The 27280-nt window shown below is 47.7% G+C and overlaps 13 protein-coding genes across 13 annotated transcripts; 3 read left to right on the top strand and 10 right to left on the bottom strand.

Annotated features, from left to right (window-relative positions):
* Positions 1-139: 139 nt before the first annotated feature.
* BABINDRAFT_159847 (tetratricopeptide repeat protein) lies at positions 140-1861 on the bottom strand. Its single transcript, XM_019127917.1, is given in 2 exon segments — positions 140-523; positions 542-1861. The coding sequence occupies 2 exon segments, from the start codon at positions 1827-1829 to the stop codon at positions 183-185; spliced, it is 1629 nt and encodes a 542-aa protein (XP_018986901.1). The 5' UTR covers positions 1830-1861; the 3' UTR covers positions 140-182.
* A 777-nt stretch (positions 1862-2638) lies between these two features.
* BABINDRAFT_159846 (uncharacterized protein) lies at positions 2639-3483 on the top strand. Its single transcript, XM_019127916.1, has one exon. The coding sequence runs from the start codon at positions 2790-2792 to the stop codon at positions 3345-3347; it is 558 nt and encodes a 185-aa protein (XP_018986900.1). The 5' UTR covers positions 2639-2789; the 3' UTR covers positions 3348-3483.
* A 300-nt stretch (positions 3484-3783) lies between these two features.
* Positions 3784-7140, bottom strand: PKH3 (protein kinase). Its single transcript, XM_019126804.1, has one exon. The coding sequence runs from the start codon at positions 6724-6726 to the stop codon at positions 4216-4218; it is 2511 nt and encodes an 836-aa protein (XP_018986899.1). The 5' UTR covers positions 6727-7140; the 3' UTR covers positions 3784-4215.
* Positions 7141-8052: 912 nt separating this feature from the next.
* Positions 8053-8289, bottom strand: DPM2 (Dpm2p; the record flags this gene model as incomplete). Its single annotated transcript, XM_019131281.1, has 1 exon — positions 8053-8289. A coding segment is annotated over one exon (237 nt), but the record flags the coding sequence as incomplete, so codon positions are not given.
* Positions 8290-8791: 502 nt separating this feature from the next.
* Positions 8792-10517, bottom strand: BABINDRAFT_159844 (uncharacterized protein). Its single transcript, XM_019127915.1, has one exon. The coding sequence runs from the start codon at positions 10456-10458 to the stop codon at positions 8905-8907; it is 1554 nt and encodes a 517-aa protein (XP_018986897.1). The 5' UTR covers positions 10459-10517; the 3' UTR covers positions 8792-8904.
* Positions 10518-10916: 399 nt separating this feature from the next.
* BABINDRAFT_11695 (uncharacterized protein) lies at positions 10917-11599 on the bottom strand (the record flags this gene model as incomplete). Its single annotated transcript, XM_019126888.1, has 2 exons — positions 10917-11390; positions 11439-11599. The coding sequence occupies 2 exons, from the start codon at positions 11597-11599 to the stop codon at positions 11150-11152; spliced, it is 402 nt and encodes a 133-aa protein (XP_018986896.1). The 3' UTR covers positions 10917-11149.
* Positions 11600-13559: 1960 nt separating this feature from the next.
* BABINDRAFT_159842 (uncharacterized protein) lies at positions 13560-15104 on the bottom strand. The gene has a single exon (XM_019127914.1). It carries the CDS (start codon positions 14803-14805, stop codon positions 13861-13863), a length of 945 nt encoding a protein of 314 aa, XP_018986895.1. The 5' UTR covers positions 14806-15104; the 3' UTR covers positions 13560-13860.
* Positions 15105-15515: 411 nt separating this feature from the next.
* Positions 15516-16567, bottom strand: RPL20B (60S ribosomal protein eL20; the record flags this gene model as incomplete). Its single annotated transcript, XM_019132292.1, has 2 exons — positions 16417-16567; positions 15516-16033 (listed from the first exon to the last, which is right to left on the bottom strand). Coding segments are annotated over exons 1-2 (519 nt in total). The 5' UTR covers positions 16418-16567.
* A 1010-nt stretch (positions 16568-17577) lies between these two features.
* Positions 17578-19261, top strand: BABINDRAFT_159840 (uncharacterized protein). The gene has a single exon (XM_019127913.1). It carries the CDS (start codon positions 17598-17600, stop codon positions 19176-19178), a length of 1581 nt encoding a protein of 526 aa, XP_018986893.1. The 5' UTR covers positions 17578-17597; the 3' UTR covers positions 19179-19261.
* On the bottom strand, positions 18922-20231 carry BABINDRAFT_159839 (uncharacterized protein). Its single transcript, XM_019127912.1, has one exon. It carries the CDS (start codon positions 20166-20168, stop codon positions 19359-19361), a length of 810 nt encoding a protein of 269 aa, XP_018986892.1. The 5' UTR covers positions 20169-20231; the 3' UTR covers positions 18922-19358.
* A 213-nt stretch (positions 20232-20444) lies between these two features.
* On the bottom strand, positions 20445-22644 carry BABINDRAFT_159838 (ferric reductase family protein). The gene has a single exon (XM_019127911.1). It carries the CDS (start codon positions 22317-22319, stop codon positions 20589-20591), a length of 1731 nt encoding a protein of 576 aa, XP_018986891.1. The 5' UTR covers positions 22320-22644; the 3' UTR covers positions 20445-20588.
* Positions 22645-23868: 1224 nt separating this feature from the next.
* Positions 23869-25758, top strand: SLD1 (Sld1p). The gene has a single exon (XM_019127910.1). It carries the CDS (start codon positions 23961-23963, stop codon positions 25641-25643), a length of 1683 nt encoding a protein of 560 aa, XP_018986890.1. The 5' UTR covers positions 23869-23960; the 3' UTR covers positions 25644-25758.
* An 80-nt stretch (positions 25759-25838) lies between these two features.
* Positions 25839-27278, bottom strand: BABINDRAFT_159835 (diacylglycerol kinase). Its single transcript, XM_019127909.1, has one exon. The coding sequence runs from the start codon at positions 27034-27036 to the stop codon at positions 25990-25992; it is 1047 nt and encodes a 348-aa protein (XP_018986889.1). The 5' UTR covers positions 27037-27278; the 3' UTR covers positions 25839-25989.
* Between the last annotated feature and the right edge of the window lie 2 nt (positions 27279-27280).

Here is a 27280-nt window from a genome sequence, read left to right as displayed (position 1 = left end):
GTTGGTGTGGTATTAGCGTGTTCTTACCCCCAGTATCAAGCAATGTCTAAGACCCTGTATGCCCGTAAAAATCACTATTATTTACGACCAGCTGCAACTGGCTTCCTTAAAACGCCTACACTAAAAAAAACTCTCGATAGCTTGATGTCAATCGATTATGTCTGTAATATCGTGCTAGGTAATTAGTCTAAATCAAGATCCGGATCGCCTTCCGCGTCTCCGTGTGGGTTAGGAGGGGTCTGAATCATCGGAGCAGAAGCTGGCACAGGGGGTGGAGCAGGGTTTGGCACTGATACTTGAGCGGGAGCTGGGTTACCCACTGGCGTTGGGTTTTGAGCAGCTCTGTTGGCATTGCTGTGGGTCGTCCATGTTTGGGTCACATTTTGACCGATGTTTCGAATATTGTTCATCGCAGCCGTCGCATTCTGGAGGTGGGTCCGCACGTGTTCCGGAAGATTATTAAACACGTGTTCGGGCATACCACCAAAATTTGGAGCGATAGTTCTGGGAGCTGGAGGGGCAGGGGCAGGGGCAGGGGCAGGGGCAGGGGCAACGCTGGTAGACGTAACAGTGGTTGGAGTAGAAACAGCAGAGGCATGTGTGGTGACTGGTGGAGCTGCTGGAACTGTCATGGTGATAGGGCCAGCGGCACCAGACACCATGACCGCCGGTGTGGTGTTGGCGCTTCTCGTGGCAGGAATGCCACCCTGCATCATCCCAAACTGCGCCTGGGCGTTGGTAATCGCGTTCAGGATCAACATCCCCAAGTCCTGACCCAGCCCGGTGTTCGCAGTCGTGGTTGTGAACGTGGAGAACGGACCCGTCTCGCCCCAGGCTTCTGGCGCGACGCCAACATCGATTGCAATCATATCCTCGTCATCCTGTGGTTCGGTATCAGCCCATGTAGAATCTGGCGTGCCAACGGCGGGCGTATCCGAGGTCACAGGGGCCCTGTGGTTGAGACGCGACACCCTTTCATCGCTGTTGGCCGACGGGCGGAGCCGGGCGCGAAGCTCCGCCACTGCCAGAGTAATTTCCGCAGTATCGTGGCCTTGTTGAGTGGCTCGGTCCTCTGCTACACACAAAGCATCAAGCACACGGTGGATGTACTGTGGTAACATCCCCTTTTGGACCGCAATCCGGTGGGCGGCGAGCACGGTAGACCCCCGTGCCGCAACGTCGAGCGGAAGCAAGACGCAGTCGTACGCCTGGAGTGCACTCACGTACGCGGTGACGGCATTGACAGAGTCGCCTGTGACGAGGTACACGTACCCCAATCGGCTCCAGGCGACAACGTGCGCGGGGTTGAGCGCGGTGGCCTCCACTAGGTCATCGATCGCGGACTTGTAGTCACGCATGGAGGTGAATACGGCAGCACGGTTTGCTAAAATATGCGGCGTGCGGTCCCAATGGAGCGCCTCAGTGTAGAGCACCAACGCCCTGTGCGCCTTCTTTGCCGCCTGGGCCTCATTTGCCTTCCGGAGCAACGCTTCGGCCTTTACCGGGCCATTACGCACACGGAAAGCAGCAACTTGCTGCCAGAACATCGTGCGAAACGAATGCACTAATGCAAAAGCATCCAAGTGCGGTACCGTGTTATTGAGGCTCGCGTTCACGCTCACAGAGTAGCTCTGCAACGTCTCCGCCACACGTGCCACCGCTTCGTCGCTCGTTAATTCTCTCAAAAAAAGGGAAATAACGTATGGAAGGAGACCGTAGCAGTCGAACTGCGCGTAGAGGTGCTGGTTGCGCTGACGCAAGCAGTCTTGCTGGAGCTCAGCCTCGCTCTGGTTGCGCGGCTGGTTGAAGAGCTTCCAACCGTGTAACATCAACCAGTGGAATCTAGATGCCTCGTCATCCGTCAAATCAGCGGAAATCTTTGCCAACAGATTGGTCTCTGCGAGGTCGAGGCTAGCCTGGGTGGCAGCTTGCAGCGATAGGAAGGTGACGGTGTGGGCAACATCGTCAGCCGCAGCACGCACTGTGTCCAGAGTGAGGGTAAGGTACTGCGCAATCCCTTGGAGTAACCCGGCGGATTCACCAGGAGTAAGGGCTGATAACTGGGACATGTGGGTTTAAGACAGGGTGTAGGAGGGTGTGACGTGTGGATAATCTCGATTGAAGTTATGTGGTAATCTGCAGGTCTGGTAATACGCACACGACCTGTGCCGGAAACCGTGGGCTCTTCAGGCCTGAAAGAGGAAGCCAGCTCAATATTTCTAGTATAGAGATATATATTACTCTAGTGGCCCAATTGCTATCAATGGCAAGTGTTTGGCTCACCATGTAGAGACGGTCTACGTCGCCTCTTGCTCTATGGTCAGAACACTGAGCTAATACAGAAGAAAGCTTTGGGGGTTACAATACGCACAGATAAAGGAGGTTATGTTTTTATTTAGTTATGATATATGCAGAGACACTAAGTAACAATTTATTTTCTTTGCCTGGTATCGTGGTTAAACCTTGTGAGTTCCTGGAAATCCCTGTCGGGCACACCCGTAAAACACGATGAAATTTTACATTTTGTCTGACTAGGCATTAGCTTGATAGATTATCTCTCTTTCATACCTTAGTCTTAACACGAATAGCCTTAAAATTTGATAAATTATTTTTTTTTAATCCTCCTATACGATTATAGTCTATATCCGCCCGCTAATTTATTTCGGTAGCCCGAACCCCCGGTGTCGGTAGCAACATCACGTGCAGTTAATGCAAGGATCCCGCATATTTCTCCCACATAAGATCTCACGATAAGCTAACGCCACTCTTTTACCACTATTCAATCCACTATGACTAAACTTTGGGCCACCCCGGAGGACAAGTTCCCAGATATCCCCAGTCCACCTCCGCATCTCACTAGAGCACTCTGCCTCTCGCCAAAGGGTGTGAGGTCTTTCCTCTATTTCTCGAGATACGCCACTGACGATGTTTTGAGCCAGCGAATCAACGGAATTGTCAAATTCAACAAGGTTGGGGGCACCGAAAAGGCCTCTTTATGCACCGAATTCCAGCACCAGATTTTGTTTCCTGCGTGGAAAGCCCGCGTGGATGCCATTGAGTTCTGTGCGGGGGAGGCCGCCGCCATCAGAAACGAGTTAGGCGCTGCAGCCGCCACTGACGCCCCAGAGTTTGATCTCAGGCAGGATCCATATGCCAAGCGGGACTATGTGAAACAGAGAACTGAAAAGTACGAGAACGTTGTCAAGATGGAGAACTGGATTAGCACTGAGCGCGCCGTCGAGAAAATTGTGTGCGGCAAAAGTGTGGAGATGATGTCCGAGTTGTGTCATTTTGAGAGCCATGAGGCGGTTGTGCAGCAGTTTGAAGCGTATTTGAAAAATGCTTAGCTCTAAGGGTACATCCCTCCATAGTTGAAAATTGGTTTCAGAACCTAAGGTAACCCACTTCAAGCGTGCGGTATTTTCTCCCGAAGCACTATAGTGCTCGTTTGTTTTATGGTAGACCCGTGTATATATTTCTGCTATAATTATAAGATAATATATTTTTATATTAATATTTATTTATCCCCCCCCCCCCCCCCCCCATACATGTGTATAGTTTTATTAGGCGTAGGAAATAGCTGTATAACTAGCAAATTTATTCTTGGCTTATTGTGCTGGAGTAGGGTGGAGAGAGGTCACGCCTGAAGTTGGGGCTTTGTTCCAGGCCTCTGACATAGAAAGTGACCCCATTGAACTTTTCTTGAGACCCGAGTCATGCTTCGGCACACTAATTGTAGTGCGACAAGGTTATTTCATCGCTTCCTTATAGGAGTGGCGTGTGGTTGTAAGAGGAAATGAGAGCAGCATTCAGATACATGGCTCATTGGTGCCTATTACCATCTGTGGATATGAATCAATGTATATTCATGGCATCGGTTGGAGTACGGCCTTTTGGTAAATAGCTTCGCCCATACACACAGCAACGATAACATTCCGTATAACTACAAAAAGAGCCATCCAAAGTTGTTGTAGTTTCTAGCTATACCCTGTATAGGTCCAGGATAGAACACAATAGCAAATCGAATACATTCCCAGTGTCAACCCGTGATCTACACCGGCAACCTTCGACTCATTTAAGTCTAACCCCCTAACTCACATGCTTTATAATCTACATAATAGGTCAATGTCATATAAAATACAATAGTGTATTATGCAGATACTGGCACCATGATGAAACAATCTATTGGATCAAGTAGGATGAGGGTATCCATGACTACTTCTGAGTTTTGGCCTTACTTAACCGGGCAGCACTCATGGCAGCCGCAGCCGCAAAGTTCGGCGCTGGTTTTGGTGCTAGCTTGGGTGTTGGTTTTGTTGTAATTGCTGGTTTTGCAGTAACTGGCTTTGCGGCAACAACTGGCTTTATGGCAACAGCTGGCTTTGTGGAAACAGCTGGCTTGGTTGCGGCCTTCTTTACAGGCGCTGAAACGACCCTTTTGACGGGGGCCTTGGAGGAAGGCCGCGGCATGACCTTTGTTGTGGACGGCGGGTTCACTAACGGCGCATTTGTCGTCGGGGTGGTGGGTCTGGGTTTGGCTGGCGGTTTGGCTTCCTCAGTCAAGAGCTCCCTCGCCTGGAGTAAGCACTCGACCCATCCCGCACTCGTACCACGGCGATATGGTACCAGCACCTCACGGTCGGCTGTATGCAGGCTGTATGGCTTCAAAAAGATTAACTTGCGGTCGCGGAGCAGCTCAAGAATCAAGTAGCCAGTGCAGGTGTCGTCGTTGAATTCGTAGTCGTACATGGAGTAATACTTGTTGGTGAGGTTGATCACCTGGATGTTGCCGATAGTATTCTGCTCCACGTAGAGTAAGAATAAGCGCGCTTGGTTAGTAATGACGAGGATCCGCGTCAGTTCCACAAAGTCCAAGCGCCGCCGGTTCTTGGTAATGATCTCCTGGATCACCGTGTCGTCAAGAGAGGAATCAAGCGTTACGGGCGTGGCGGGACCCCCGTCCGTCTGGTACGAGTACGGCAACTCTGATGTCTTGATCAAGTCGAGCTTGAGAATCGCCTCGTCCGGGAGTAAGTTGCGTGCGATTTCCCCGGGAATCAGATTTTCGGATTGCCGCGGCTGGGATTGTCCCTGAGAGAGCTGTCTTGGCAGAACTGGCAGCTGAGATGGGATTTTTGGCGGATATGGAATTTTTGGCTGGGGTGGTGGCTGAGTTGGCGGCTGGGGTGACGAAGGGACTAGTTGCGGCTTTGCCTTCACTGTAGGCTTCGCCATCATCTGACTGACCAGCCGGACGCCGTGGATCGATCCAGGGTACGGTGGCAGTTTCGCCTGGAGATTCAGGCTAGACTTAGACGTCACCATCCCTACAGATGGTATCCCGCTTCCGTTCAGGTACAGCAGAATCGGAGCAATCGCAGGCGCTACATTCTGTCTCATCTGCAACTCCGTCTTCTTTATCACCATCTTCTCCTGGAGGATTTTGTTGATCATTTGCTGGTCCGACTGCTGCTGTGTGAGCAACGGCTTGCGGGGGAAGTCAGGGGTCAGCTTTGGAGTGGGAGGCAAACTTTGTGGAGAAAAATTCAAATTTTGGTTAATAGCTGACCCGTTTTGTCCGTTTTGGTGACCATTCTGGCCACCCTGGATCCCATTTTGACCACTTTTGGCCCCATTTTGACCACTTTGGGTTCCATTTTGGCTTAGTTTGCCCTCCGCCGTCGCTGGTGGGGTAATAGCAAGCCCCATCATTGCCGCATGGAGCTTATTATTTGTCGCCTTGGCGGCCCCTGGAGGAGGCTTGATAGGGAATGGCTTCTTGGGCGACGGCTCCTCGCGCTGGTAGACGCGCGGGTTGTATGGCTCGAACTTGGGTACCTTTGTCCCCCATATCGTCTTTTTGTCTGCCCAATCGGCACCGCGGAAGAACTCGTGCTGCTTAATCTCGGGAATGGTCAAACGCGCGAGCGGATCGAGGCGGAGCAAGCCGCCAACGAGGCTCTTAATGCGCAGCGGCACGTACAACGCGGGCGGAAACGCATAGTCCAACAGGATAATCTTCTCGAAGGTAAGGTATTCGGTCTTACCCTTGAACGGCGGGACGCCGAGGATAAACTGGTACAAGATGCAACCCAAGGCCCAGATATCGCACTCGAAGCCGGCCTGGTTGTGACGAAGGAGCTCGGGTGAGACGTACTCGGCTGTGCCCACAAACGACGACGCGCGCGGCGACTCGTCACCCGGGATGGTTGTGTCCGGTGCAATCACGTCCGCGTCCGTGTCCGCACCGACGAGCTTGGCTGCGCCAAAGTCGGTGATCATCAAGCGCAAGTGGTGGTTGACCAAGATGTTTTCCGGCTTGAGATCGCGGTGGATCACGCCCTTGGAGTGCATAAACTCCACCGCGTCGAGGATCTGCGCCATGTAGAAGCGCGTGATGTGTTCATTGAGCGAACCATACTTGCGGATGATCGTTAAGAGCTCACCGTACTCGGCAAAGTCAATCACGAAGTAGAGCGATGCGTCGTCCTGGAACGTGTAGTAGAGCTGAACGATCCCGGGGTGGTTTCCAAGACGGTTGAGCGTATGTTTTTCAATATTGACATACTTAATCTTTTTCTCCTTGACGATGTGCTTTTTGGAGAGAACCTTGACCGCGTAGGTTTTGCGGTTGTGAAGGTCTACCGCAGAGTAGACTTTGGAGTAGGAGCCTTCACCAATGCAGTTACCGAACTGGTAGTCCTTGACAGCCCGTTTGCGGGACATAGCGAGTGTGTGTGAGCAATGAGCTCGAGGCAAGAGAGGAGACGGATGGTACCTAAGGAAGGTCTGTCCTGAGATCTTCTGAGGACACGATAAGAGATTCGGTGGGTGAAGCGTATCCTGAGACTAGACTTCCGAGAGATGCGATTGAGTATGAGGGGTAGAATGCGTCCTAGAAGATAGAGATCAATGGGGGTCCTTACAGGATGGGGTAGAACGGTTTACTAGTTTGGACGATGCCTGGCAGTGCTATTTAAGAAACGTGGTTCAAGCCGTGCCAATGAACTTGATGGGAGGTCTTTGATCTCGCCGGTAGACTTCTGGGTAAGACGGAAGTAGTGCTATGCAAGGATGCTCTAATGGGGAAGGCACACTTGTGTTGTACCGTTTCCTGACGACTGGTCGGGTTTAAAGATGGTGATCTGTGACGTCGTACCATGAATCAAGGATTTGACTCGAGTTACTTTTCCAGGCGCCCAGCGCCCGGCCACACACGACCCGATTACATCATAGGTACAATACGCCGCACACCGTAAAATGTGTTTTGTTGTTAAGGAAGTGGAAACCAGGGAAAAATGACCACAAAATTATGAACTCAGGCAATTCAATTATCTGGTATGGTGCGGCGTATTCATGGGTTCATGACCTGGTTGACGCTAAACATAACTGAAAACCAGCGGCATGTGTTCTGTGCTGCGACATTACTTCAAGGAATATAATTTCGAAGTGCCTATTTTTGAATTATCTTATTTTGAAAGGAGTTGGGGTTGTTGGGATTGTCAAGATCGTTGAGGTCGTTAGAGTATAATTAGTTTCCAAACACTGGTGTATGAATGGCTAATTTATGTCGGGCCTGATCTGAGTGGGGTATTGTCTTGCATTCGTGCCTGCCGTATTACGCCATGGCCAGACAATGATGGCCTCCATATCAAAATTAAAAGGCTTTTTATAACGAATTTTCAACTAGCATCAAATGAATCTTGAGTATTGTGGCAATACTTTTGTGGAACCATCAGACCTTTCTCTATTATGCACACCATCCATATGCCTATTCGTACAAATCAGACATCGAGCTAGTTGGGAACACATATTACAAAGAATCGTTCCAATGGCATTCACTCCACCTAAACCATTTAATATCAGAGATTACATACTGATGGATTTGAGATGTAATCTCGTCTCATCATTATACACCGCTTTGGCTCCACTCCTAGGGGTATTACAGTATCGGTTATTAATCGTAGTTATACATTTCGTGTGCTAAATCTGCAACGGAGTCCCCAGGCGTAGAAGACCCTCCTCAAGCACATACACAGGACTTCAGTTCTTCTTCTTGGCCTTCTCCTTTTGGGCACTCTTGATGACGGTCTTACCGATAAAGGTACCGACCCCCAAGGTCGCCACCAACAAAAGGAAGACTGGGATTCTGATCGCCCATTCACGTGGGAGGAAGAACAGGTTCAAGAAGTGGGTCTCACTGACAAACGGCAAGATAAAGGTCCAGGTTGTGTAGTAGGCAAAGACGAAAGTGGCAGCACCGAGCATGGCAAGGCCGACGAGAGAATCGAGTTCCTATGTGGTGTTAGTTACGCACTGGTGATCTAAGATCCCATCACACGTACCATTTTAGTTGTGTGGGAAAGCAATTGCGATGGGGTGGTGAGTAGCGTGCGAGTGTTTTAATCAGCAATCCTGAGCTATCGATGGCGCTGTCCTCTGCGACGCACCGATCACAAGGCGGTGAGGGCACTACTACATAACACTGGTGCGGCTTACAGGTCAACGTCCCACAGTCATTGTCTCAGGCAATTATATTCCTCTGGCTGACTCAGGGCTGGATGACTCTGTATGGAGCTATCTTAACTCTATTGAGTAAATACAAAATTTCGAAAGCTCAGAAATATGTACCGCCGAAACGAAAAATATAAGTGGATCGGGTTGCCCAATGGCACGGAGTGATGTAGGACGCGCAAAAACGTAAAGAGTATGTTATGCTAATCTACACCAGATCTGGGCTTATGGGTATCACGCTATTTCATACTACAGCCTTATCCGAGCCTTCTCGAATCACTCCCACTAGCCTTAATCACATTTACAATAACTTTTTCTAGAAGTATTAATTATTCAAGCTCGATGGCACTCGAACACACAAGTCCCCATCATTACCTCACCTCCAGTCGCTTAATGGGACACGCTCACCCATAACGTCTTACGTTCGATCTCCGGCAGCAAATTGCTGATGGTAGTGCGACTCGGCAATTTACCATTCAGGTCGACAGCCACAACGGGCAGTGCTTGCACGCAAAACTGGACCTGGTTCAACCCCAAGGCCAATTTGAGTTCAAAGCGCGAACTCAACGCCTTGTCGTCCTCGTCCGCATAGTGGGCTGACGGTGACGGCACCACCTTCTCATTGTTCACCAAGAGCACGTGCGTGTATTCACGCTTCGCGAGTGAGCTATTGAGTGTGGCTACGATGGAGATGGATGACGCGTTTTCCGGAAGCGAGAACGAGTAGTTGCTGGTCTTGGCCGCACTGGCGGTGAAGCGGAACTCGAAGTAGTCATTTAACGCACCAACCACGGGCACGTTGGGCTGAAGCAATTGCATACGCGCCACCTTGGATGACGCCACAGAGAGCTCCTGAATGAAGGCTTCCTTGACCTGGGGCTGCTTGTCGCTGCGGAGGGCAAACCCAGGGGGGAATGGGCTGACTGGCTCGGGCTCCTCCACCTCAGGCTCAGGTTCTGGCTCTTCCTTGAGCTCCTCTGGCACCTCGGTCTCGCCCTCCAGCTTCACTGTGCCATCCTTTCTGGGTCTACCACGCTTGGCCGGCGTCGCCTCGGGCTTCATGGCAATCTTTAACTTCAAGCCAACCTTCTCCTCCTCGTCCGCAACCTCCAAGTAGTTCTTTTCGGGGTCAAAGTCGCGCTTCAACTTCTCGAGTTTCTTGTTGCACGAACGCTCCAAAATCCCCGCATCGCGGAAAATGATGCTGTCGTCCGCATTGTAGCTCTTGGCATTCTGCCACATCAATTCCAAGTCCTCCTCAAACGCGCGGAGACTCGTGTACTCGTCCGCTGCGATCTTCGCGCGCACATAGTTAAATGCGCGTGGCTGCGCGATCACGCTGTGGTAATCGGGGTATGCCTCTTTCGACGGCACATCCAAAAACGCATCCGAGATGATGCCTCTTTTCGGCACCCGGAGCCCGATTAAATCATCCACAACCTTGGTTATTGCATTCACGAACGTCGATTTGGTGATTAGCACGGCTTCCTCCTTTACCTTCTGCTTCAAGATAAGTTTTGGAGTCTTCGGGGCCGCTTCGACCCTGGCTTCCTGGAACTGCGCAACCTTTTCCGCCACAAGTCTGTAGATCTCCTGCGCATCCTGTGCGATCGCCGCAGACGGGTCGTTGAAAGTGTCGCAGTTGGAGGACAACAACTTGAAATCTTGCAAGAAGTCGTCAACCGAACGGTACTCGCCCTTGCTCACTTTTTTAGCTATTTCGTGGAGCGAGATTGGCTGCTCGATAATGTCGTAGTACTCCGGGTACACCTTGCGCGATGGGAGCTTCAAAAAGTCCGTGGCAATGTTCTCTTCGCTGCCCTCCGGCGTGTAGTCAGTGATAAATTCCACCGTGGCACGGCAGAATTCGGCCAAATCATCTTCGAGTTTGGCCTTCTTGCCTGTGTTGTCCGGCGCCTCAAGTGATTTTCTCTTTGGCGGCATTGTGTAGAGTTTTTGTTTTTCACAGACGTGTTTGTCGGATGTTGAAGTGTTTGTTTTGTAGTTGGGCGCGAGAGCGCGATGGTTTTTTTCCGAGAACTGCAAATGCTCAATCGGGACATTACCGCATTTGGCCAGTCACCATTTCTAGGCGCTGCTGGATGGTCTGATAAAGTAGCTCTTTCTCGGGCTTGGTAGCTTGTGATTTTATATGATAACAGGTATAAGATGCAATGCTTTAGAGGAAAACTGACCTAGAGAGGGCATGTGTGGGTAAAAGCAGGCCACTATAGCTGTACCAAGCCAGATACGTTTGCAAATTCTGTATGCCGAGATGTAAACGGCCGGTGTCTTGATATTTGAATTAAAAGCTATTGATAATAGCAGTTTATGGCGGACTTAAGTCCATTTGTCTTTATGAATACAGTACTTTGTTCCTACTTTGGCTTGTTCTACCAACGCCGTATCTACGTGCCCCATTAAATTAGTTACTTCAATTAGACCCTAAGCCCCATAATTTTCAGCTACGCGATATCACCCTGCGTATTCTCTTAGTCGTATTGTACAACCTCGTTTTTTGTAGGCACTCGGTCTCCCGATGGAAATGACTGACAGCAGCCCTTCCCTGGAGGTAGTGTCTCGGGGTTATTTGCTGAGTGTAGATTGTTCTGCGAACGGTTGTTGCCATCACTGCTTAGTCAGCCCCAAAATCAAGGACCAACGCACCAACACTGTTTACTGTCAATTCCCGTTCCAATATCGTCGATACTTCCTGACTAATCTGGCGTAACGAGCGCTTGTGGTCCTCGGTCATCAAGGTGAACGGTAACTGCTTTGGTGCCTCGTGCTGCAGTTCGGCTTCCTCTTCAGCTCCTGTTTCTTCGACCTCGCCCTCGTCTGGCGCCTGCAAGAACGTGGTGACGTCGATTAAGTTTCTGTACTGTTAGTATTGAATCTCACAGAGAGTTATGGATGGTACATACTCAGTCAAGTCGCTCACAATCGTGTCGAGCTCCTTCTGTCGGTTCTCAGCTGCGATCTCTTCCTGTTTCAAGGTATTCTGCCCGAGCAACGGCGTCCGTTCGCCCAATTGTGGGTTTTCTTCATCCTCCTCGGGACGCAAGCAAGATAGGCAGATACCCATGGTTATAAGTGAAAAGCTGGAATCAAAAGTAGCTAGATGGTGTCACTGAATAAAATCTAGCAAATTTTGTGAGTACAAGGCAGGGCAAATGTGATGGTGTACACAGCTTTTGATAAGTACGAAGATAAGAATTTACCGGCCACAGATTAACCGGGAGTCCGGGCGCGCACTACTAAAACAGGATTTACTCATCCGCCAGGGTGATATGCAGTCTGGGCGCTTCCATGTACTAGATTTAAGGAGCCTCGAAAGAGCGAATTGTGTCACATATTCTTAATTTTCTTAGACTTTGTATGTGATTATTTGATATATAATCAATGCTTCGGCCTTTCCACAAGGATCAACTTAAAGCCTAAGGCACGGATGGTAATGCTACTCGTTTGCTATAAGCGGTATTCAGATGTCTTAGCATCTCTAAGACAATAAAATATTGACTAAATCTTACTATCGAGATGTCTGAAAAATTTGGGCTATAAAGGTCAGTCAAGACATTCTCCCCCACTAGAACGTATATCCCGGCCCAATCCCACAAATTATTGAACGCACATAAGCGTTTAGAAGTAATCCAGTATTTTCCATCCTTAACCCAGACTTATGCTGGCACTCCATTGTCCTGAGAATCGATGAAACCCTACCGGCTGGGCAAGTATATGGTAAGTGAAAATGGGGGATGAGGTAATCATTTGTTATACCTCCAGGTACACCAAAGTGGGTTTTTCCAGGAGAATGTCATTCGTAATATATAGATAACAGTAGGTTAATACTCACAACCTAGCATTGTACCTTGAAAGTTTGGCGCAGCACGGTAAACCAGAGCTCAGAGCTGCAGACGCTACTTCAGCCCAGACGTGACCGCGAATGACAAAATTTCGTTGAACATCATAAAACACATCGTAATGTTTAACCATCTCATCCCTTTGTGGTTTTCAGTCTCCGCGAATTTAAGAAGTGGAGGGAACCACAGTCCCCATATGAGCGAGTATGTATCCAAGATGTACATGCAGCTTAAACCATCCCAAATGGCCCACCACCCACCGGTGTCAGTCTCGACTGTCCTTTCCAACCAAGTTAGAATGTTCAGCCGGTCTAATAAGACTAGGGAAATGGTCATATATCCGAAAGCACTCGCCCTTGTGAGATAAATCAACAAAATGCACTTCTTGATTTCGGAAATCTCGTTCTCCTGTTTTGTATCCATGTTCTTGTCAGTGATGATGCTAACTGACTCGGTAAGACTTCCTTCAGTATCCCGAGTTTCCCACTATCCGGGGATATGAGAGAGTGCGTAGTCTAATTGCAAAGAATCCAATGATTTGTGCAACTCCTCTGATGAGCGGAAGTACTCGTTGATTGCATAACAAAGCAGAGACAAAACCGATGCGAAAGCAAAATACTTTAAATACTGATTGGATATGGCGGTAAAGAATGGATAGGCAACCATCAGTCCTATTTTGAGGGCCAACGTTGCGTAGAAAATCGGCAGAGGGAAGAAGCTCTTGATAAATCCCTGCATGTTATAAGATAACAATGCATTGATGAGGGCAAAAATATTGAGGTATAATGCCAGGCTGGTCAGCTTACCAAGTACCATATGATGACTATCAAAGCTATCTGGGGATATCGTCACATCGTGATGGATTATCAGACGGATCAGTGAAAGGAATACCGGGATCGTACAGACTGTGAGGATAGTGCTGGTGACTTACGGGTGATACATGCCGCACTTGTACCACCGCGACTTGTCGTTTTCTGCGTCGCTTGGAGATATTGTAAACATTAGAAACTGTGAAATTAACCAATATTCTAGGAATAAGACTATAGAATTCCGAAACAAGGGGTAATTTTATCCTCCCTCCAGCTCTAGTGAAACTGGAAAGGTTCGAAAAAGTAGATTGTACTCCGTTCATGCGGCTATAATACGCTGATAACGTGCGGCATGTGACGTCAAGGCGAAGTGTAGGACCGATGTGCCATTCTTTTCAAGTTTAACTCAATAACTAATTATTAACACTTGCTCTAGATATTAAGAGAGAAATACGATGTTCATCTGATTCAAGAGCTTGGCGGACCGGGTAAACCTAGGAATGGCGAGCACGCTTGCTAAATAACGGTCACTGATTCATCAATCGTCATAATCAGGTAAACTACATACACACCCCAGGGTAAAGGTTGCCCAGCGTATCATAAAAGGAGGTTTAGAATTATTTGTTTAATTAGGCACAATAACTGATACATCAATCTGTAGCAAATTCTGTCCACAACTAGTGGAAGTAGGCCGTGGTGCCGAATAACAAAATGTCGTTGAGCACCATAAAGCCCATTGTAATGTTTAGCCATCTCAACCCCTCGCGGTTTTCAGTCTCGGTGAATTTAAGTAGGCGAGGGTATGACACCCCAAGGACTAAAAAGTAGATCCCCACCATATGCAACCCAACCATGATACCCCATAAAACCCACCACACCGACGAAGGGGAGTTTTGAATCGAGGACTCATTCATCCAGCGAAAGGTGTTCAATAACTCCCACGAGAATACCTGAGAGCAAAATGAATAAACCACCACATTAACTTTTGCTAAGCAGAGTAATAACACGCACTTTTTAATTTGGGTGTTACCGTTCTTCTGAATCGCTGTCATAATCATGTTTGTGTCAGGGCTTGCTGGCTCACTTAGGCTACCATCCGTATCCCGGGCATCCCAGTATTCAGGAATATGGGAGAGCACGTACTCTAACCGCAAAGCATCAATTATCTTGTGCAAGGCTTCGTGTTTGAAGAAATATACACAGATACTTGTGAAGAACTGCATCACCACTATGGAACAGATAAGATACAGGTGCAGCTGAGAATAGGAGAGGAACGGCAGAATAAACATCAATAGTACCTGGAAGCCAAGTGCACCGTAAAACACCGGCAGAGGGAAATATGCTTGTATGAACCCCTGCATATTGTGTGATAACAGTGCATTGAAAATGACAATAATGTTCAAGAGATAGAAAGTTGGGTTGACTGGTCTAGACATTCCGATCGGATCCCTTCCATGGCTGTCAGGCGGTTTCAACTCGCCCGAATGGGGCCTTAAGAGGAGCTGCGGAAGAAAGACTGGGATAATGGACGCAGCGATGATGGCACTAGTAACGTACGGGAAGTAAATGCTGCATTTGTACCACTTAGACGTTGTATCTTCGGGGCTGTTAGTTGTCGACATAGTAACGGTGGTGTGGAAATGATCGGAAGTTATGGGGTACGCAAGTTTTATACTTAGAAAATACCTTGTATAGCAAGTGGTTTCCTATATGTCGGAGGGACTGCATGACGTACGGCCGTTGATAAAGGCTATGCAGCCAAATGACCTTACCAGGTTGGTGGGCATCCAGGTTATGTTTTACCAGAAAGGCAAGATAAGATCGCAGTTATCAGTGTTCAGATAATTCTGGGATATGGCAGAATCTGGATTTAATTCAATCGTGGTTATAGAATAAGCTAGGGGTGTAGGCGTGTACGTATATCCGGCGATGCAAATTCTACTCTATGTTTATACGGGAACTAGCTTGCTTATATAAAGGAGAGTTAACTTGGGTTAACTTTCTGCACTGCACGTATATAGGCCGATTTCAAGTTTTCAAGTTAAATATATAGTATATATTTATAGAAATTAAAACTGATACTCTAGTCAAGCATTGCTTTGATACTGTCATAACCCCAGAATCAATGTCCGAATTTTAACTCGCTTTCAATATTTCAAGCACTCACAGACGAGATGAAAATTTCATTCCGCCCAAAGGTTCAGCGACTAAAAATTCTATAAACTACAAACAGGTAAAAAGGTAAAACTGAGTTTAAACGGAGGGCAATAATATTAAACCAATCGCGAAAACGACATTATACACAAATAACAGAGTTAAGAGGTTATATAACTTAGTAGAAGGTAGTTGGTCTCTTTGGAGAGAAGATAGCCTTGGACTTTGGAATTCTGTGTGGCAATGGGAACTTAAGGTCCTTGGAAAGGAACTGCTTAACGTATTGTCTCTTGACATCGTCAGTCTTTTCCAACTCAACAACCTTCAAGATGTGGATGGATCTGAATCTAGTTCTGTGTCTAGCAGCCAAGTCCTGGTACATGTATTCAACAGCACCGACTCTAGAGACGTCTCTGTATTCCTTGTACATGTTGTGGGTACCAGATCTGGAGTCGTATCTGATCCAGATACCGAAGTTCTTGACTCTGGTTGGGTGAGCTTCGGCGATGGTGTTGACAGAGATGATTTCACCAGAAGCCTTCTTGACCTTGTGCAACTTCTGCAAGAAGTACCAGTAACGAGACTTAGCAACAACGGTGTTTGGAGCAAAGATTCTCATTCTGTACAACTTTGGTTCAGGGACAGTCTCGGTAGGGAGACGACGACCGATGACTTGGTATTCGTTTAAGCGAGACACTATAATGTTAGTATTTGGGTCTGCAATATCGTGACAGGTTGATAATCAGAAGAGCATGGGACTGGGAGAATCAAAAACGTGTTTTTGGTTTGGTCAGGTTCAACATTCCTGGGGCGGGCCCGTTGGGGGCCAATGTCTTTGGTGTAATTTATGGAAGATTTTTCTCATCCATGACTGAAACTAGAACGGGAAGAGGTACCTTCCATAAACCCTTGCAGCTCGGCTTCCTTTCGCCTGGCTTGTAAAGTCCCTCATAGAGCCTCTTGTCTGCGCTCTTGGTGGTCTCATTCACGAAGGGTTTTTTTTCACTTGTCGCATCTTCAATTCCCAGTTTCCATTCCTTCACATTATCAACTTCACGAGTAGTAGGACAATGACTTACTCTTGACTTAATGATATTCCTATACAATATGAGAAAATCCGAACGTGTGTTATTATGTTAAACAGTATTTCAATAAGGTGAATTTTCAACCACCACGTTCTGGCAGTGTGTCTACGCACAGAGTAGCAGCAGTAGACACACCCAGCCCTCACTGTAAGTGGGGAGTAAGAATTTTTCGTGCTTGGTGCAGGAAATCACTAGCCCGCACAGACAGTATGTCCGGCACAAATTTTCGCAGTCAACAGGGGGGATTCGGCGTCCACGACCTCAGTGATGGTGAAAGCGATGAATCTTAGCGATTAGGCGGAATAGAAAGGGAGAGAAGGTGCAAGGGGGAGGTGCATGGAACTGGACAATGAAGTTTCTCACCCCCATGGGAAGAGATGTACGCAGATAAAGCATGATTTACGCAGTATGAGACTCGTAACCCAAAGTCAGTCCGGCGTGACTTAAAATATATCCTGCGTTATAAACCCTAGGTAACCCCACGTGTATGTCACATGATGATATTACTATCACATGCACCCAAAACTTTGCTTCTGCACGCCGACCAGTAAATATATGCGGAGAAAGCCATTTGCTGACAACAAATACTCATAAAGACTCAAAATGATTCAGATATAGTAACCCTCGAGGATGTGAAAATAAATTTACAATTAAGATTGTTGTAGTTCAGATATGTAACTAATACATATCTGAACTGAAATCATGCTGGTATCAATGATACTCGTTTTGCGATCTTCGGCGTTCGGACAGATAGCTCCGGGCCGGAAGCGAGAAGTAGCATGTGCGGCTACACGACTGTGTGTGCCTTATGATTGTTTAGCCCTCCTATCCGCATATAGTGATGACCCCGAGGAACTATAAGATCTCTTTTATCCGTATTGTATCTTCCCTTGATAGCGAAACCTTGTTCGATCGACAGAGTGGGCGGTTATGTGAGATATGCCGTCTTGATGACCGGTCGGATAATTGTCTGCGTTGAATAAACGGTCCGCGCTTGTTCAAACCTTAAGTAGCGTCCGGTAGCGTATCTCTAGGTCCACCTGCATGCTAGTTAATGCGTGAAAAAAGAAACGACAACTCAGGGAAGCTATCTTTATATATAGCCGATCTACCCAGTTGGGCCATTCCCCTTGCTTAGCATAGCAGCCCTATATCCACTCCTGAGCACCTTAAGGATGTTATATGTAGCCAGAGAGAGACTCCCGACGTATCGGTTACATTCCACCAACCTCCTATCTATCAGACGTTTCCAAAATAACGTGCCAACCAAAGACACCGCCGCGCACTCTGTGATGGACTCCTCCGTCCTCCAGGAAAAGTTCGGCAAAGGCATTGATATCCAAGTGAACGCAAAGGTGTTGCCTGTCGCTACCCCCCAGTCCACGATCAATGTTCCCAGGGCTTTGGGTGTGGTGGAATCGCTCAGAATTTGGTTAGCTGGCTTGATGCCTAACTCTTTGGTGGCGTTTCAGAATGAATTCATCCACGAATCATTGGGAAAGTCTCAGTACAAGGTTGTTGGTAGTAATTCCAAGAATATAACTTTAGAGAAAGTGGACAATCCTAGCATTAAGGTGCAGAGCTTGCAGGTGCCCATATACGACCACACCGAACACATCAACGAGGTTTGCTTTGAGAATATGGAAACTGCCGACGCCAAGGCGTTGCCGACGAACTTGGTCATGCTCCATGGCTTCGGTGCTGGGTTGGGCTGCTACCACCGCAACTTCAAGGGCCTCCTCGAATCCAACCGGAACGTGAAGATCCACGCGTTGGACTGGTTAGGGTTTGGCGGGTCTTCTAACCCTAAAATCGAGCTTTCTACAAAATACGTTAAACCTCCACATTTGGAAACTGTTAACTACGAAGATCCAATGATGACAAAAGTCCACAACAAGTACTACCGGTTGATCAAGGGCTATAAATTACACTACAACTCCCCGCTGCATGGTAGGCAGTACGTGGAAAGCACCGCCGCGGTGTTGCAGGATATTGAAAACTACTACATCGATGCGTTGGAAGCCTGGAGAAAAGAGAGAAACTTGGGCAAGATCTGTTTGATGGGCCATTCTTACGGTGGCTACTTATCCTCCGCCTACGCGATGAAGTACCCTGAGAACATCGAGAAGTTGTTGCTTGTGTCTCCAGTCGGGATCGAAAAGAATCCCTTATCCATTCAGAATCCTGCATTGCTTGCTCCGCCGCTGTCTAGGAACACCACTGCGGAATTAAAACCAACCCTTAACCCCAAAGAGTTTGGCTTCTTAGGCCGTTTCCCAATCATGCCACCATGGTTTGTCAACATCTGGAACAACAATTTGTCCCTCCTTACGTTGATCAGATTAGTCGGTCCGTTGGGACCACGCATGTTGTCCCAGTACACCATGAGCAAGTCCAGGCGCGGCGCCTCGAACTTGCTTCAAATTCTTCAGTTGAACCAGTACTCCTACAACTTATTCAAGACCAAGTCAACTTCTGAGACTGCGATCACAAAGTTGTTGAACGGGGCGGTGATGGCTAAAAACCCGTTGTTTGGGAGATTGGACAAGATGGCCAAAATCAGCAACATCTACTGGATCTACGGTGAGTTCGACTGGATGAATGGTGAGGCCGGTGCGATGATTGCGAACGAAATCAACACTATGAACGGTGGAGGTAAGAATGAGTTCTACAAGGTCAGCAAGGCCGGCCACAACTTGTACATGGACAATCCAGAGGAGTTTAACGGCTTGGTAAAGAAGATTCTTGAGGAATAATGGGGGAGTCCACTAGTCCGGTTCAGCGTAGCAGGACTTGTATGCATGAAACCTGTAGGGTTATTATAGATCTTAATACATTTTATAGAGATAAGGTTGTCTATGAACATATAAGCTCTGCTTTCCTACGAATATATAGGCTCTGCCTGCCTATAAATATATAGGCTCTGCTTGCCTCTTTTAAATCTGCTGCTTGAACAAGTGGAAAGCGCTTGCTTGGTTAGTGGAAAACACTAACTGCTCAGCAATCTCGGTGTTTTCTTTTCTGGTGCAAGCAAACAAGACGAGTTCGGCAACATCGACCGCAACTAAAGGCTCTGTCCCAGCATATACCAGCTTAGCCTTGGAGATGTCGCCCCCAAATCTATTGATGGAAAAGTCCGTCTCGACGTTGCCCGGATCGATTTCCAAAACTCTGATCCTCGTGTTAATCAACTCCTTTCTCAACGAGTGGCTAAAGGATCTGATCGCAGCCTTAGAGGCACAGTAGATACCTCCGCCGGGATACGGATCTCTACCGGCGATAGAACCCAAGTTGACGATATCACCCCGGTTTCGTTGCTGCATCCCTGGCACCACGGCTTGCGTTAACGTAAAGAGCCCCAAGACGTTGGTGTTAATCATAACCTCAATATCTTCCATTGCAATATCGCCAACTCTGTCCACACCTTGCGCTTTACCCGCATTGTTGACCAAGATATCGATTTCCTTAAACTCGGCAGGCAATTTCTCCACAAACGGGACAATGGTGGAGATCTCACTAACGTCCAATTCCACCGTCAAGACCTGGATGTTTGGATACTGTTTCGTCAATTCGTCCTTCAAGGCGTCCAACTTATCCTTTCTTCTGGCCGTCAAGATTAATTTGACTTGGCCCTTAGCGGCTTCGGCAAATTCCTGGGCCGTCGCTTCCCCGATACCAGCGGAGGCTCCGGTGATCAACACGACCTTGTTTGCAAGTCTAGAGGCAGCAGAAGATCCGTATGACATCGTATATAAGACTAGAGTCTGTGTTTGTCTAAATTAGGCTGTACCCTTGTTGTGATCACCGAGTGCGGAGGAATGCGATTATATATCCTCTAGATATCGCGCCCGAAAGCGGGGCTGATATCGCAAGGAGGTAAATGGCCGACGTGCATGCGTGTCGCACATCCGGCACGCGTATGCGAGAATCATCCGCCACACCTTGTAGCCAGAAACTGGTGTCATGTGGGAGGCTTCTCTTTTAAACAGGTTATTTATCCATACTTACTTTGAATGGAGTAATGGAAATACAAACTTTTATGAGTTGAGGCTTACTTCACATTGAAACCCAATTAGTTCCGAGCCACAGTCGCTTGCGCCGTGAATATGACCAGGTACTGTACCCAGATAAGCATGCATATTTGATTCACGCTTCTAAAAATCGCTTCACCATAGCAACTTCTCCTCAAAGTAGTCTATCCTTTCATTTCCCGAATCTCGCATGGCCTTTATGGTTCCATCCCTGGTATCACAGTTCAACCTATCTGGCCCACAGGCAACCACAGCTGTTGTTCCACTAAGTTTCCCCACGTTTTCGACAATCTCGGTCTTCATAGACGGCTTTACGCCCCATTTGATCTCTACCCGAGGTAGGTTCTCAAGCAATATATCGTGGTACAACTGTAACTTGTCACTGGGTTTCAACAGAGTTAATGGAGGGGTTCCAGCCCAACTGAATTCTTGTGTGTGTGATACACGGGAAGACCCCTTGCCACTCGGAGTGGCGGCTTTCACCTGCTCTTCTCTGTGTTGAGTAAAGGGAGGGGTATCATTGAAGCTGCCAATCTCTCCGTACAACATATTAGCATAAATCAGAGGAGAAAGCTCATCGAGCACTATAGAATCTTTCGATCCAGATTCCTGGACGAAAGACGGGATGCACATCTCCAGGGTGGCACTTTGGATCCCACCGAGACGGTTCTTCTCCGGTTTGGTACTTAATAAATCGATAAAAGAGGGAATACCCCGGTTATGAGGAAGTGAAAAGCCGTGCTGGCGTGTGATAAAGATCTTCAAGTTGAGACACCCAATCTCCGACATTGCTGCTATTTCATCAACGGAAGATTCAATGGATTCAATGGATGGAGTTATCCAGTATAAGGTGACAGATCTGTCGGAAGCTTTTGCGTCCCCCCGAAGAATTTCGGCTTTATGCTGCCTTGCTAGGTCCAAGGCGAGGGTGTATACTACGGTTATGCCAATCCCACCAGCCACAAAAATCGCGTTTTGATAGCCCCGGAAGCCGATAGGAGAGCCATAAGGTCCTTCTACAAGCACACTAATCTTGGCTTTGTACTCTGGCTGAGACAAAAGGAACTCTGAGAGCTGTGAAGTCACCCCCTCCTTAACCCTGATCAAGAGTACCAACTGATTGGCTGCTTGCACCACGGATGGCTCGATGGTAGTGAATGGGTGGGATTGCCAAAACATATTTGGCTTCAAGAAATAAACAAACACATAACACCCGGGATAATGTCTCCAATAACCAGAGTGGTTGATGGTGACTTTGATCGTGTGGCCCACCGCTATCTCGGACGAAAGGCTCCCAAAACTATCTCTTTTGCTGATGATTAACTCGCAGTTGGCGGCAACAACACCCCCGGAAACCATGATTTTGAAGAAGCGAATCATATGGTCTAGTCCCCATAAGCCAATTGTCACATATAAAAACTCCATCCATCCCAACGTGACGCAATGGTACCAGGTTCCGACAATAAACAAGATGGAGAACACCTGGTGGCAGCTCTTGAAAGCTTCATAGAATTTGTTGCGGAACGGGTATACCGAGGTGATACCAAGGATGAACCCACTAAGGATGCCAACGTGAGCAAAGCGCCATTTCGTTAATCCCCAGCGCTGGATATAATCGCCGTTTCTCCTCGCGGAATCGTAGTAGAAAATTGCGTGGAGGAAAATTAGCACCACCACGAATCGCGAGATCCAACGATGGAATATATTGAAGGTACGATAGGGCCAACCGGTAATTACCGAGAAAAGGTTGTTGCGAGCCGTGAATGCAAAGATTAGAGGGAGTTGGGTAATGGCAATGATACCAGCACGATCGCCAATATAGATGTTACTCTCAATACACTCAAGACCAAAAACAGTATTGGGCATCACTAATTTGTAATCCACCGATAAAAGAATGGTCAAGAGCACAAAATACCCCGCTATGGCAAGCGATTGGATCCGGGTAGGAAAAATGGTTACAAGAAACGATAATAACCGCCCCAATGGGGTGCTGCGTGGTCGATTCACGTTTCTACCGAGTATTTTCGGAGATATTATGTTACGGCGGACCCAACGGGGGTATAGCCCGTTCATAGTCATTCGCATATATGGTAAGCACCAGATGCCTATGTTGTTCATCGCACCTATCAATACAATGACTCCCCAGTAACCCGCCATCCAGGCCCTAGTTTATGTTAGTTCAGATCTCGGAAAAACACAAAGGTTCTTAATTACCCGTAGACGGTTGCGCGAATGCGATGCCTAACAAGGCTGTCGATAGACCGCTTGGAATCATTATATCGAGCGGTGTGAGGGTAAACAGGTGATCGCAAACTTCTGGTCTTGTAGGTGGGAATATCCGGGCTCGGGATCAAGTATTGGGTGGCATTTTCAAAAATATCGACAAGGCTTTTGAATTTGTACGTCCTTCCTGCTTGCAAACAACACACGTCGATTATGTAGTTGTAGGCCTGGGTGATTGTTTCGTATGTATCCGATACGTCATCGATACAGACAAGAATGGTGCCTAAGAACGCCGGATCGGAGCAACGGCAGGCATAATTTATATCGGGAGCTTCGCAATCGAAGGGATACGTCGTAAAATTATTTGCAATATAAAGACACGAAGCGCCCACGTTACTGGTGATGCCCACCGCCTGCACCCCTTTGAGATAGAGTAAGGCAAGGAGTATTTTTGCGGCAATGTTAAGCATCTTCCATAGGCGAAATAGATGGATTTCTGTTCAAAGGAAATAAAGGATAAAGCAGGAGCTCTGCGTATTCCTCGGGGTATAGGTCCAGTGTATCAGGATGTTAGCGCCGGTTTATATACACTATCGTCTACTGGATGCACACGCACCATCGCAAATTTCCCTGATCCGCAAAGTGTTTTCAACTTTCACGAATGTGTGATGTCACTCAAATCCATCCGCCCACTGTGAATTAACGCCCTGACAGATAGCCAGCCTTGGGTTTGTGATCCTGTCACTAGTGCATAAGCCGCACATTCTGCACCTTAGACGTTTTCTTGGTGGAGAGTTGATGGATGACTGGGCGAAATCTACGGCTCAGATCGCGTAAAAGCGCTTTCTCCATATCAAAATATGTCTCACCGCACTTGAAAGTAGATCTTACCGTGCTTGAAAGTCAATTTTACCTTGCTTGAAATTCAGTGTGAAATAATTTCAATTCGCATTGCTAATACAAAACCCCAGAGCAAACGGAGCAGATGCACAGAAGCACTGATAGAGGGGCGGAGTAAAACCGGAAAGCATAATTTGCTCGTGCACCAACCACCAAAAAAGGACGGCATCAGGTCTATGCGCGTGTCTTTTTCTGGCAACATCCGATGCTCGCGTCTGAATACTTCCCTGTGCTCAGCGGTCTCGCTTTATTTCTTTCACTCCCCGTTTGGAATTATACCCGGCGGTTTCCACGCTCACCAATTTTGGCTACAGATTCAGCAACAACCACTCGTTCCTCTTTTACGGCCACGAACTAAACTTTCCGAGCATGACCACGCAAACCATGCCTTCCGAGGAAGTGTCAGCTTCTATGGCATCCACGGAATCCGGATCTGCATTTTCTGAAAACAATCACTACAAGTCTCCAGTATTGAGTCGCCAAAAGATTGAAAATATGATCGCTCAGGGGAGAGCTATTATTATCTACGATTCCCTCGTGTTGGATCTCACCAGCTGGCTCTCAAGACACCCTGGCGGTGATGTTGCTATTTTCCACTTGATCGGCCGTGATGCAACTGACGAGATGAATGCCTACCACTGCGACGAAACCGTCCTGACCTTTTCCAGAAGAAAGGTGGGTCGGATCGATTACATCTGGGAGAACATGTTACCACCAATCCAGGGAGGTGTGTTCGAACAGCCCCCTGACGCTAAGATGTATAAGCCGTTAGGGAAGGCTGCCGTCGAGGTTGAACGGAAATTCACCCCTGAGGTCATTGTTTCTCTCGATAAGCAACAAAAGTTGTTCCCCGTGGTGGATGTGTCCAACCAAACCATCGTCGATCCACAGGTGTTGATGAATAATTACGACAACACGTTGACGAAGCACGACGTAGTGACACTTCCGGCACTTGACTACGAGACACAGAAAACCTTGTCTGAGAAATACAGAGAGTTACACCAGAAGGTATTGGATGCGGGTTTTTACCAATGTCGCTACGTTGAATATTTCAAGGAATTTGTGCGTATTGGTTCCTCTTTATTGTATGCAGCCTCTTTCTTCAAGTTGGGCTACTACAAGACCAGTGCTTTGTTCTTAGGGTTTGCCTGGCAACAGTTACCGTTCATTGTCCACGATGCCGGCCACATCGCGATTACTCACAACTACCAGTTTGATAACCTCTTGGGGATCTTCCTTGCGGATTTCATCGGGGGGTTGTCAATCGGGTGGTGGAAGCGTAACCACAATGTGCACCACATAATCCCCAACGATCCGGTACATGACCCAGATATCCAGCATTTACCTTTCTTTGCGGTCAGTGTGAAGCTCTTCAACAACGTGTACTCTACGTATTACGAGAAGTACTTGTGGTTTGACTGGTTTGCCAAGAAGTTGATTCCGTTCCAGAACTACATGTACTACCCACTTCTCTGTTTTGGTAGATTCAACTTGTACAGGTTATCCTGGACTCACTTGTTGCTTGGCCAGGGCCCACGCGAGGGTAAGGCTGCGATGTTCAGATACTACGAAATCTTGGGGTTGGGACTCTTCTTCTACTGGTTCTTCTACCTCGTGATCACCAAGTCGCTTGACAACTGGTCTGACCGTATCGTCTACATCATCATCTCGCACTTCACTACCGCTATGGTCCATGTCCAGATCACCTTGTCGCACTTCGCCATGTCAACTTCTGATTTGGGCTGTTCGGAGTCTTTCGTGAGCAGGCAGTTGAGAACCACGATGGATGTGGACTGTCCTGAGTGGTTTGACTACTTCCACGGTGGCTTGCAATTCCAGGCCATCCACCATTTGTTCCCAAGAATGCCAAGACATAACTTCCGCCGGGCCCAGCCTATGGTGATTGATTTCTGCAAGGAAGTCGGCTTGCAGTATCACATTTACGGCTTTGGTAAAGGGAATGAGGTGGTGATTTCCAAGTTGAGAGAGATTGGGAAACAGGCCATTATCATGGTGAATGCCACCAAGGCTATGAAGCAGGAGGCTATTGAAGAGAGGCAAAAGTAAGGGCATCTCGCGCGCGGTAACTTACCATGCACCACTTCAGGTGTAGTGTATGAAATGCTTGGCCAACCTAAACCCATATATTTACAGGGCACATGTTATTAGAGCCGCGTTCTATAATATTTATTCAACGACGTCTAGCGTCGAATATCCAAGATCCTGAAACGTATCGTGACAGAAAAATGTGCGTTACGTCTGTGATTTCATATGTGATATTAATGTATTAGTTTATCTATGTAATTACAAGAATATGAAGGGACAGCGTTGGAAGAGGTTACACATTTTCACAATGTATCCAACGTGCTGTAAGTCGTTCCTTATCGAAGGTCTAGTTCGATGCGATGGATGTTCATACCTTGAAGTAGCTGACAACACCCCATAACACGTAGCCACTGATAACAGGGATGGTAAAGTTATCGTCCCAGCCGAAAATGTCAATTGCCTCGCTAACACTGGCAACCAACCCGCTCAAGAGACTCAACGTGAACAAGTTAAGCTTGCTGGTCTCGGCAGTCCATTCAATAACATAGCCGACGTTCACCTCTGGAAAGCGTGGAATGAACACACCATACAAGACGTAGGCAGAAAGCACACCAGTGAGGAAAGCAGCAAACGAACCCGCCAAAGACTTGCTACCACTCACCTTAGGGGTCAAGTGGCCGTACATTCTACCGAAAGTGGAAGCAGAGGTATCGGCCCAGCTCAACAACAACACAGACATGACGGAAATGTCCTTGGGGCACTTAATGAACACAAGCACCAACCCGAGCAAGTACCAGATGACACCGTTGTACGACATCACCTCCTTCTCTCTCATAAGGAATCCCATGAACTTGCAGTACAAGTCGTTGAACTTTGGGTTTCTAAAACGATACAAGTCGGTAGATAAGATAGTGACAAAGGCGGTCAGGAGACCAAGCACCAAGTGGTGCACTTGCACCCCAAGAGTGTAGACATATAACGTAATGAAACCGATAGATACGTGAAACACCTTGCGCGGCACTTCGTACTTGTGGACAAACTTGCCAAAGCGCTTGTGCGACTCAAGGATCAAGTTGGTGGTGGACTGAGAGGGCGACAAGCGGCCCAAAAGCTTGTGTGCAAGGGGTGGAACGGCCAACAAGTTCTCGTCTTTCTGCAGCTCCATGTTATCGATCGTGAGTTGCGAGTCATCAGAGGAATCATTCTGGGCGGCAATGGTGCGATGGCTCTCATGGGAAATAATAGAGGAAGCGGATGACGATACGTCGTCGTCGTCTTCAATAACCGTTGTAGTCCCTTCCGCGTAATCCGAATCATCTTCATCGGTGTATACGCTGAACGAAGTGTCTATGAACTTGGTTGAAACGTTGGTGGTTCTCGAACGCAAGTGGGCGTCTTCTTGTGTGGCGCTCATATTGTGTGGTAGCAGCAGTAACTGACTTGAGAGATAAGGAATATACAGTGAAAATGTAGGAGGGGCTTGTAAGGTCAAAGATTATTTTCGGCTGAGAGGGGTATTCTTAAGGCCTGACGGTATGTAAGTTTATTCTATTGTTTATAGTGCAGACTGAACCGGCTAATACTGCACATACTTGAAATCGCTGTGTAGTGCTGCGAGGCCGCTTGATCTATGGCTTTTTTTTTTTGGGAGATCGACT

This window comes from Babjeviella inositovora, assembly GCF_001661335.1.
Source record: "Babjeviella inositovora NRRL Y-12698 unplaced genomic scaffold BABINscaffold_2, whole genome shotgun sequence".
Classification (NCBI taxonomy): Eukaryota; Fungi; Ascomycota; class Pichiomycetes; order Serinales; genus Babjeviella; species Babjeviella inositovora.
Note: the sequence above shows the minus strand (reverse complement) of the source record. Positions and strands in the feature narration are given on the sequence as shown.